General features: G+C 44.2%; 1 protein-coding gene across 2 annotated transcripts in view; it reads left to right on the top strand.

Annotated features, from left to right (window-relative positions):
- Positions 1 to 477: 477 nt before the first annotated feature.
- DEPDC1B (DEP domain containing 1B) overlaps positions 478 to 12,000 on the top strand; it is a 56,714-nt gene continuing 45,191 nt past the window's right edge. For both annotated transcript variants that reach the window (XM_065406496.1, XM_065406495.1), the window contains exons 1-2: positions 478 to 525; positions 2,479 to 2,744. In XM_065406496.1, the coding sequence (XP_065262568.1) occupies positions 478 to 525; positions 2,479 to 2,744 (314 nt within the window). The remainder of the gene's footprint in view (positions 526 to 2,478; positions 2,745 to 12,000) is intronic.

Below are 12,000 nucleotides of genomic sequence, written 5' to 3'. Positions count from 1 at the left end.
TCGAGCTGCTACCCTGAGGCTACATTTATACTTATGATAGTACACTGTTACATGTGATTTGTTGTTCCATAACCCCCCTATTATGCCAGCTTCCACAGGGCACCCTCCCAAAGTCCCTTCCAAGGACTCCCGCTCCAGTACCCCCCATGTCCCCTTCCAGTAGCCCCTCCATCTCCCAATGCCCTTCCCCAGCCCCCAACCCCTCAAGGTCCGCTCCCAGTACCCCCTCCATCACCCCCCAGTATACTTCCCCCCCCCCCCCCGCTGCACAGGTGTTGTGCTGGGAGCCAAGGCGATGTATCGGCCTCTACGTCCTGCCCTTCCCCCTCCAATCAGGGAGCGATGAGGTGTCACGTGCTCACTCTGCAGCCCAATGAGAGGGTAGCACCGTGGGGGCCCTAATTCAAACTCTTCTTCAGCTCCGCCTTCTCCTGTGTATTGTCGGGTTTCCGTGGAGACAGCGGGGCCTACCGGGCCATGGAGCCGCGACTGGTGGGCCCCGGGCCCTACCGGGCAACCCGGCTGGTAAGTCCCCGGCCGGGTCCCGCAGCGTCTGGTCGTGCCAGGGCATCGAGCTCGGCACAGCCTCCCCCACAGCTCCACTCCGGCCTCGCGCCCCCCGGTCCTCCTGCCTCGGACTGGTCCCCAGAGCCCCCCGATCCCGCCAGCTTCGCGCCCCTCGACCCCCCCGAGCGGTCCCCGGAGCTCCCCTCGGCCTCGCCCCCCCGCCCCCGGGCGGTCCCCGGAGACTGCCCCCCCCGTCCTCGCGCTCCCCGGCCTCGCCCCCCTGCCCCCGAGCGGTCCCCGGAGACTGGCCCTCCGTACTTGCGCTCCCCGGACTCTCTCAGCCCCCTTGCGGTCCCCGGAATCCCGCTGTCTGACCCCCCAAGGGGTTCCCGGAGGCCCCCGCCCCAGCGGTCCGCAGTTGCAGAGACCTCCTGAGGGAGCCCCCCACCCCCAGTTCTTCGGTTTGGTCCCCGAAGCCCTCTCTAGCCCCCCCCCCCATCTGCCTCTTTCCCCCTCCAGTCGCCCCGCTTCTGCCATATCCTGGCCACCTCCCCAGGGCTGCTATTTGGTCCTTTCCTCTACGTGGAGCCTTATTTCTGCCCCTGCTAGCCCAGCCCCCAAATGGCAACTCATGGCTAGCTGGATCATAGCCCAGTAGCTTCACCTCCTGGCACCTTGCCCCAAAATACTGACACACACTTGTACACTCACACCCTGCTTTGCTGCCTAGATCACTGCCCATACCCATTCCTCTTCAACGGGGTCTGTTGGACTGTGAGCTCTTACAGGAGAGAAAAGGAAGAGTGACACGAAGAAGGATGTTCAAGGTTTTATAAAAGCAGACATGACATATAGTGAGCTCTTCCTTACACACAAACTTACACCAGTTTAACTAATGCTGCGTCTACAACAACACAACTGCAGTGCTGCAGCTATGCTGCTGTAGTGCTTCAGTGTAGACTACAGTGATCGGAGTCGCTTTAGTTAATCCACCTCCCTGAGAGGTGGTAGCTAGGTCGATGGAGTTCTTCCAACATTGCGGAGTCTATGCTGGGGGTTAGGTCAGTTTAACTGTTACACAGGCGTGTGAATTTTTCACACCCCTGTGTGACATAGCTTGGTCAACCTAACTTTTTAGAGTAGACCTGGCCTTAGGGCTAGTGTACACTACAGCAATTGAAAGAGCACAGAGTCTGTCACTGTAGTAGCTCACCTCTCCCAGGACATAGTAGCTAGGGTGATAGAAGAATGTCTATGTTGGGGGGGTTTAGGTGGGCATAGCTGTGATGCTCAGGATTTTTGATGACCCGAGTGTCATAGCTACGTCACCCAAAGTTTTAAGTGTAGACTGGGCCTAAAAATGCGTGTGTGTGTTGTTTTAAACTGATTTACTTAAACCAGTGCAAATGCCTCTGCTCCTATTTCAGTTTAAGGGCTGTTTATATTGGATTTTAGTTTAAACCAGCCTGGAATAAGTTACTCTGAAACTGAGTGCCTTCATAGGCTTTTACATTGGTTTCACTACATGGGTTTTTTAACTGATTTTAAGTTAAGCTGGTGTAGCTTTCTCATGTAGATGTACCCTAAGGTATAACTTTCAGAATGTATTAAATGAGGAGTTGATAGAGAATATTTGTTAAATAGAGCATGGAGTAAACTATGTTCAGCAGATTTATTTAACTTGCTTGGGGCATGGCATTGGAGACATAGCAGTGTAGGTATTTTTCATTCTGTCTTTTGCTGTTAGCCTGAGGACTAAAACCACTACTTTGGCAATAGTTGTAACATGATTGATAACCCTGGTATCTGAATATTTGCAGTTTTATTTTGTATCCATTGAAATGAATGCCTGCAAAATGCTCTAACTGTATTGGTATTGATTTCACATACAACATCGTTTCACCCTTAAAGATTATTTTTAGAGCTCCTGTAATTGTATCTTTCTCCCCCCCCCCCCCCTCTCTTTTCCAGTGGAATGAGACCATTGAACTCTTTCGTGAAGGGATGCCATTACGGAGGCATCGTAGTCTTTTCAAAAACTATGAGTGTTGCTTCAAAGCCTCAGAGGCAGTAGACTGGTTACATGAACTGCTCAGATGTAACCAAAACTTTGGCCCAGAAGTGACACGTAATCAAACAATTCAGCTGCTTAAAAAATTTCTGAAGAATCATGTTGTTGAAGATATCAAAGGAAGATGGGGCAAGGAAGACTTTGAGGACGACAGTCATTTATATAGGTAAATCATTTTATGATGTATCCTGGGTGAATGTTTAGTTCTTGTGAAAGTAAGTGATTAATGACATTAGTTAGGGGTTTTGCAAACCCACTTACTTTGTGCATCTACTTATCTCTAAGCATGCTCACCTGTTATCTTTTATTACAGTCCTTCTCTTCAGTAGACCCAGAGATACTATGTTATTCTAATATTGGGAATGTTACTTGAAGCACCCTTGTATCTGAAGTTTTATTTTTTGAGCAACGTATATAAACAGTTTCTAGTCACTCCCAAATAATCTGTAGTATACAAACCTGGTTTTTGCTTACTGCGACCAATATTTTTACTAAATAAATCAAAACATACACTAAAGTCCCCAACTGACTAACACTTATGCATGCATAATTAATCACATGCTTGAGTACTTCCCCTGGTGGACTCCTGACTACACTTCTAGGAAATTTTGGTCCTCATTTGTCATGAGCATCTGGGAAAATCAACTCCAGAGGTAACTCCATTGAGTTTCTTCTGGGTCTCTTGGCCTTCAGCCCCCTGAATGGGGGCCATTTTTTCCAGCACCTTAGGGAGAGAAGAAACAGGTGCTTTCTGAATCCGAATCCTTCTTGCACTGTTAGATATAGCTTAGCATGTGAACAAGACTCCACCATTCCTGTTTATCCTGAACTGCTCTTTGTGTGGCCTCTTTATTAAGTCCCATAAGTTTTTCCCTTTCTGAGTAGTGTTCAATGGAGGGATTCGTTCAGTTGGTCCATTTATGTGTTCCTCCAGCTGCCCAATAGCATACCAGCCCTGTTGGTAGTTCTGGCTTCATTCCTAAGCCATGTACCAAATATTTTGATTGTCTTTTTTAGATAACTTTAGACATAGAGGGTTGATGAAATCTGATGATTTTCAGCATTTGTTACAAATTAATTCCATTTATTACCTTGTATTTTTCTAAGGCATTTGCTTTTGAAGGCATTTAGATGTCTGTCTGTACCTTTCATGGGCTTCCAGCTTTCACATTCATGGGTTAAGATGGAAATAACATTGGAATTGAAGGTTTGTAGTTTGGGGTGTAAATTGTAGATTTTCATTGACCAATTCTTGTTTAAACTGGAAAATGCAGCTGCAAGCTTGCTCATCATGATATTATTTCCTTCTGGACAACCCCCATTGACTTTCACGTTCCTGCCAAGGTGTGTGAATTAATTCACTTCTTGTATTCCTTTGCCTTCTAAAGTAATGCTTGAGTGGGAGTTTCTGGAGTTCTTATTACACTTGTTTTTCATAACTGATTAGTAACTTTTGTCGTCTTTGCTATGCTGGACAGACTTGCAGTCCCTGATTGCATGTTAGTAGAACTATGGCTTAGAAGAGCTACGACCGTCCAAACACTGGGTAAAACTCAAACAAGCCTGGAGATTATTTATTGTTGGGTTAAAAAGAAATTTAGGTCACCAAAAATTAAAAATCACCCTTTCATTGAGACCATTTTAGGAGGATGGGACAATTTTTTTTAAAATTCCTGTTATTGAGGCCCACTTCCTTAGCTACTTGAATTAATAACCAGGGATTTATCTCTAGGAAATATCAAAATGTCTATTTGTTGTGTGGAAGGGCTGAGATTACTCAATGTGGACAGCTGTTCCTTGGTATGATTTCAAACCAGGACCAAGAGACCTACAATATACAGATCCCATGTTTTCATTGTTTACAAATAAAATATTTTATTGTGAAATTTGGATATAAGACTGCTCTATCTTGACCTTTAACCACATTTGAGGCGATCCAGAGCAAGCTGGAAGATCACAAAATATTTAATTTCTAAGACGTATATAATTTTGATTGATAGGACAATAACCTAGATGAAAAGATGGGAGAGGGTTTGGACAAATTGATCTAGATGTGCAGGTCTCTGTATGGCAAAGGGGATATACATCTTCAATTAGTTTAGCTCACAAATGAAATTTTTATAAATTACTGTGTAGATGGCATTTGACTCCAGTTAAGATGCATCATATTTTTGCTACTAGGGATGCACTCTGTTTGAGGGATTGCAGGGAAAGGGGAACATACTTGCACATGTGGTGGTTGTGTCTAGGAATTAGATGGCTTGGGAGGAAATTATTAAAGAGATTCACCTTATAGCAAAATGCCAGCTTCTGAGAGATTCCCCTGACCAGTTTCCTTAATGCTCCAATAAGGTTCTACATTTTAAACAGAAATGACAAATTAATTTCTTTTTTATTGTTAGCAGCAAGACTTTGTATTGCTTGTTATTGGAAAAATGTGACTTCTGTGGAAGTAAAATATGGACTGTCCTTGTAATGGAGAAATTTTCATGCCCAGTACATACACAAGAGAAGCGCCCCCAAAAGTTATTTAGAAATTTGGTCAACTTTTTTAGAGTACTCTGAGGAGGAGGACTCCTCAGCCACCAAGCCAGAATTGCTAGCTAGGTACTTTTGAATATTAACCTGATCCTGATTAACATATTACATCATACTTTACTTATTACTTAATGTTTTATTGTAACTTCACCTTAATAAAGTTTCAAAAAAGGAAGGGAAAATAAAGAGCAACATCATCAGCAAAATCTTGATCTTCTAGTGTACTGCTTTTGAACAATATGATGGTTGTGTTGTATCCATTTATACTTTTTCTCATAATGAAGTTCATGGCAATACCCAACAGTAGATTTTATTCCTGCTATTTCTTGGTGTACCAATGTCCAGCAGGATTCCATCTAACTCTGGACTTCCAGAGCTTGATCACCATCTCTGGAAGAAAAAGTTCTGGATGAAAACACCTTCCAGATTGCGCTCTTTCTTTCTCCCACCCCTCCGTCCCTCCCTCCCATGGTAATGCTATATTATCTTGTCAGCCTGAAGGACACCTACTTTCATGCCTCATTTTATCCCAGGCATTGGCATTCCTTCCCTTTGACTTAGGGTAATCTTTATTTCAGTTTGTCTCCCTCTTCTTCCCACTTTTTTACTTTTCAGGCTTCCACCAAGACCCTGGTAGCATTGCAAGGGCATATATCTATACCCTTATTTTGATAATATTCTCATCCATGCCTTCTCTGAGTCCCAGGAGATTCACTCTCAGGACAGTGTTCTTCAATATCTTTGTTTCCATGGCTTCCTGATGAATCTGCAAAGCTCTCTCCCCCACCCTTGTAATATGGCACCGGGGAGTGATGGTATATATTTAAATGTGGGAAAGCAGGTTGGGAGCCCTGTTCCAGGTTCTTATTTCCTCCCTTGTCTTGGTAAAGGCTATTTTTAATCTGCCAGGCCACTTCATAACCTGTGTGGACATAGTCTCTTGGGCTTGCTGCTTGCCTTCACCTTGTTGGTTTGGTCAGGTCCTCTCCTTCACTAGTCCTTCTCAGACTGAGTGGAGCTTGGCAGGCAATCTCCTTTTGTAACGCTGGTGCCGTGTAGTGCAGTTCATTTCAGGATCAAGGAAAAGCTGATAGAAAGATAGCAGGAGATGAAAAGGGATACTGGAGGGAGAGGAAGACAGACCAGGATCTCGCATGTATCAGGCTGGAGTCCTCACTAGTGCAGCGCTGATGATCAAAAGTTGTCCCCACTTGGTGTCATGATGAAAACCCTTCTGTTATGTGTGTAGTCGGGTGGTAGAAGTTCCTTTCTTGCCTCCCCCAAGTCTTTTTTTTAAGGGCCCCCAAAAGAGGCAATTGGCAGATTCGTCCATCCTTTTCTTATTTTGTCCACCAATTAGACCTAATTTTTTAAGCACCAAGTTTGGTCCATTGATTTCTGAGTCCCCATCTCCTCTTGTTTACTAGTCATATCTTAAAAGTCCTTGGGTAGCATCAGTAGATCCTCTCTGTTTTTAAATTAATTATTTCTTTTTTGTCTCCTTCTTGCATCTTTTCTTAAACAGTCTTATAAAACAGATCATTGTGACAATTCATTAACCTTCACCTACTTTTCACCTGTTAGGCTCATAATTAAAGTAAGCCTGCTAGGTCCCAATTATTACATCATTATCTGCTGAGCCATTTTGTAACCTGCATGGACCTAATGCGTGGGGCCTGCTTTCACCTTTGGCTATTTCAACCATACCCAACTAATCTAGTGCTATTCTCTGAGCTCTCTGGAGAGAATCACTTTGTTCCTCCAGTCTTCCCTTTTGACAGCTTACATCTCCTCAAGAGGGTCTCTATTTCCTACTTTCCTACCGTTATTTCCTTATCACCATTATTATTAAATATTTTATATTGCTCCTTTTCAGGTTGGGGTGCCTATATTGGGCTACTTTTCCATTCAAGAGGTTTGGTCTTTAGCCAAACAAAGGCCAAATATCACTCTTCTATAGCTCAGGGTCTTTTTCTTAGTCCTTTAGGCCTGAGAACTCCATGTTACGAACAGACATGTCTTGATTTGATGTGGCACCAGGGCTGCTGTTGCCTACATGAATAGATGGATATACTAAAAGCCACCTTCCCCTAGTAGAGGTTCATATTTTCTCTTGGTGTGCAGTGTCTCCAGGGCAAGAGCACTACTGTTGCACAATGGCTCAGCTGTGATTCACTCACGCCTGGGGGTGGATCTTTTTTGCCTCTCAGGATGCATAGTTTAGGGTGTGCAGTCCTACAATCATCACACTGATGTAAATCTTCTTTCAATAATGGTTGCTACATCCACAGCCTGTCTGAAATCTTTCTTCCTAGCATGTAAGAGATGTTTGAGAAGGGAAAATTATACACCAATAATTCCCTTTCTCCCTCCCAGCTTGCTCAGAGGTGTGTCTCTTGCATATCTCTTCTAGTCTATCTTGTCTACTAACATCTCTTAGCCCAGGAAGTCACTAGTTGATTAGAAGAAGGCTGATTAGGTGCTCAGATGACTTGATTGCCTGCACTTCTGGTAAATGGAGCCAGAATGTCATCTATTTAGAATCTTCTTTCCTAGGATGAGAGATGAGGAGGAACAAAAGGCATTCATGTTAGTAACTTCTCCTGTCTTCAACTTTTGCTAGTTGATAACTGGCTGGGGTCATCAGAGTAGGTAAAATTCATTTAAGTGTGGTCTGGGGTTTTGTGTCCACGTATTCCCATGGTGGTAACCGCCATTAAAATATTTGTAACATTTTTATTAAAGTTAGAGAAAAGAAGGAAAAAAGTAACATTTGAAACACAAAGAATTAAGACTTTTATTTTAACAATTTCCCTTAATTCCTTTCCTTTAACTCAACAGAATCTTTCATTTGAAAAATCCCTGTTTGACAGTGCTTTTACATAGTATTAATTGTCCTATTTTGGGGGGGGTCAGGGGGGAGGAAAAAAGTTAGTTTATGGTCTTGAGCTGTTGTTGCTGAAGCCTGATCTTGTTTCCTTTAACACAAAACAAATATACACAAACAAAAGGAGAGAGAAAACAGAACAGCAGAGGTAGAAGATGCTGACTTGTTTGCAACTCACTAATGGAGAAATACAAACAGCACATGGTCTTGATAGCCACTCTGAGATCTAACTTTTACCAGCTTTAAGGCATTGCTTTTAACTTGCTTCTCTGGTTCAGGCTTACAGCAGTGTTGCAAAGGTGGCTAAGCCCAGACTCTTATTAGACAGAAGGGAAAAAAGAAAGCTAGGACAGAGAAGAAATAAGCTAGAGAAAGGAAACGACACATGAGGGAAGGATGATAGTAGTAGGAATTTAAGGCTCACATCCTGTGTGGTGTTTAGGGTTTAGCAGAAGCTAGTAGATGTGGTCAGTGGTGCAAGTAAAATTAATTTCTTACCAGTATGCTGCACCAGCTAAAGAGGGGGGCACGTGACCTCCCCACGTGACTCCTCACATGACCCTGTGCTCTCCCCCCTCTCCTCTCCATGATCCATCTCACGTTACTGGGGTGGGGGTCCTCTGTCCTCCTTCCACTGCGCTGGAGACTTCTGAACTGCAGGGCTCTCCGAAACTGCAGCAGCGAAAGGAACAGAACATGGGGCTGCCCAGTGGCCCCACCCCGGCAGCTCCTCTGGCGTGGCTGTACTGCCCCCAGCCATGCCCCCAGCCCTTCCACGCAGCAGCATCTCCTGTCTGTGGTCTGTACAGCCCCACTGGAGGACAGGGCTGGGTGTGTGGGTGTGTGTGAGGCTAGGGGCAGTACAGCCATGCCAGAGGAGCTGCCAGTGTGGGGTTCTCCTTTAGCTGCTGCGGTTCCCGAGAGAGCCCTGAACCGCAGGGCTCTCCCAGGAACCGCAGTGGCAAAAGGAGCAGAATGTGCAGCTCCTCTGGTGCGGCTGTACCCCCCCCTGGGCCCCGCAGCCAGCCCTGTCCTCCAGCGGGGCTGCCTACAGACCCCAGACAGGGGATGCTAGACGCAGCTGTGTGGAAGGGCTGGGGGCGGTACAGCAGCTCCATGTTCTGCTCCTCCTGTGTCTTTCCAGTACAGCGTACCGGCTATAAATATCTTACTGGTACGGTATAGCATACCGTATCTCCCTACTTGCACCACTGGATGTGGTGAGATGATTTAGTTGGCCCTCCCTACAGGCCAACCTCTCTTCAGCAGCAGCAGCAGCAGCATATGCTCTGCACACTGCAAGAGCTCACTCCCCATGTCCCTACCCTAGTCCTAAAGGGGCAGCTCCTGTTTCTGTTATATAATTTATATCACTATTAACAAAAACGACAAATAAAACAATAAACAATATTCAAAACTATTACTAAATATAAACAATATTAACCTATTTCTAAAACGTCCCTTCTAGGGAGCTCACTCACGTATGTTCTTGATGGATTCATTGATATTCCTTTTGAAGACCCATCTTTCTCTGGTATCTTTACCACAGTTCTTTGCTCAAGGGAAGCAATTTCATGGCGCTAATATGGGCTTTTTCTTTTTCAGTTCTGATGTATGTGGCTGGAACCTGTGATGGGTCTACAAGTATTTTGGTCAGGGTGTGCTCTGTGACTGGTCCATGACACACTTTTTTGAGAATAAAGATGCTTACGGATTTGTTCCACATGCTGTCTGCTTTGCTTTGGTGCGTTGTGCAACTATCTTGAGAGCTAAAGCTTGACAAGTTCTGCATGTGCCATCTTATTATTTGCTGTTCATTGTTGTGAAACTTCAACTCTAAGTAACCATGAATCAGTGTGAATGTGGTGGTGGTGTTTCTTATGTTGGAATGAATCTCTGCTTGGGCAATAAGCATTGCACTCCAGTTGGGCAGTAAGGAACGCTAACTCTCTCTAGTTTTCATGCCACTTTTCCCCCTTCCTCCCGCATCTTGAGAGAACTTTTTGAAGTATTTTTGTATGCATTTCTTTAATGCATTTATATAGATTTTAATCTTTGGCAGATTATATGTTTTACCAGTAGCTTTTAATTGGCATAGCCTTCATTCATTTTCTGGTTTATTTTTATGATCTTAACTAGTCTATTTTAGTAAGAATTTCAAAACTCTTTTGAAAGATTAAACCAGGTCAATAGATCTTTGATCTACAGGTGCAACTGCTTACTATAATTTTCATTTTCTTTATGGACCTTGAATACTGTGTGCAGTTCTGATTGTCCCATCTTTTTTTTTTTTTTTTTTTTTTTTTTTTTAAGATATATTAGAACTGGAAAAGGTACAGGGAAGGGCAACAAAAATGATTAGCATTATGGAACAGCTTCCATATGAGGAGAGAGGAAAAAGACTGGCACCGTTCAGCTTGCAAAAGAGACATTTAAGGGGAGATATGATAGAGATCTATAAAATCATGACTGGTGTGGAGAAAGTAAATAAGGAAGTGTTATTTACTCCTTCTCATAACACAAGAACTAGGGGTCACCAAATGAGATTAATAGGCAGCAGCAATGTTCCCTCTAATTTTTTCCACCCATGTGCAGAATGAATTTTATGTGCACCAATATGTGCAGATGTGCGCCACCAGTAGAAACAAAAAAACCTAGCTATAATATATATTTTTAAAAAGTTACCATAAGGATAATTACTCCAGCCAGGAGAGGTTAGGCATTTTAGAAGTCACTACTCAGAGTTAAATTTAAGTGTAAGAGAGAAATAAAAATGCATAAACCAGTCAAAAAAATAAAATAGCACTTTGAAAGAATAAAATTACAGAGAATACTTGCAATGCACATATATCAAGAAGTAACAACAACAATTCAAGTATGTGTTGGGCGCTGAGTGTGAAAGACTGTATGTGTGAGACAGACTCCGTGTGTGTGAGCGAGAGAGACAGAGACATGTCTCTCCCCTCTGCGGCCCTGAGGGTGGTGGGGAGAGGCGCCTCTCCCGTCCCCACCACTGCCTTGGCCGGAGCTGGGGGAGAGAGGCGCCTTTCCCATCCCCTATCTCCTAGAGCTGGAAGGGACCTTGGAAGGTCATAGAGTCCAGCCCCCTGCCTTCACTAGTAGGACCAAGTACTGATTTTGCCCGAGATCCCTAAGTGGCCCCCTCAAGGATTGAACTCACAACCCTGGGTTTAGCAGGCCAATGCTCAAACCACTGAGTTCTCCCTCCCTCCATTTGGAGGTGGGGGAGAGAGGCGACTCTCTTCTCTCCCCCCCCCCCCCCCCAAACCCATATCACCTCACCCCACTGCCCCCAACCTCCACATTCTCCATGCTCACCTGTGTGCGTGCCTGCCCGGCTGGTGCGTAGCCCTTGATGACCTCATGTGTGGCCACGAAGGCGCGCACCTTAGAGGGAACACAGCAGGTTTAAAACAAACATAAGAAAGTACTGAACTTCTTCACACAACACACAGTCAATCTGCAGAACTTGTTGTCAGGGGATGTTGTGAAGGCCAAAACTATAATTGGGATAAAAAAAGAATTAGATAATATCATGGAGGATAGCCACTGATGGACCTATTAGCCAAGATGGTCAGGGACACAACCCTATGCTCTGGGTGTCACCAAGGTTCTGACTGCCAGATGCTGGGACTGGCTGACAGAGGATGGATCACTTGATAATTGCCTTGTTCTGTTCAGTCCCTCTGAAGCATCTGGCATTGGCCACTATTGGAAGACAGGACACTGGGCTAGATGGACCATTGGTCTGACCCAGTATGGCTATTCTTAAGTAGTTATGAACTTGGAATACTTTTTATTTTATTTTAAAGTATGCTGTAAGATTGTGACTCCTTCACAGCTTGTTTCTTCTTATTGCATGAAAACTCAGCTATCCTGAGATGTCTTTTCTACATTGTATCTTATAATATACAAGATAATGGTTCAGGTTAACTAACACTGCATGTTTCAACGTATGATTATATTGATTGATCCA

This window comes from Emys orbicularis, chromosome 6, assembly GCF_028017835.1.
Source record: "Emys orbicularis isolate rEmyOrb1 chromosome 6, rEmyOrb1.hap1, whole genome shotgun sequence".
NCBI classification, from domain to species: Eukaryota; Metazoa; Chordata; order Testudines; family Emydidae; genus Emys; species Emys orbicularis.
Note: the sequence above shows the minus strand (reverse complement) of the source record. Positions and strands in the feature narration are given on the sequence as shown.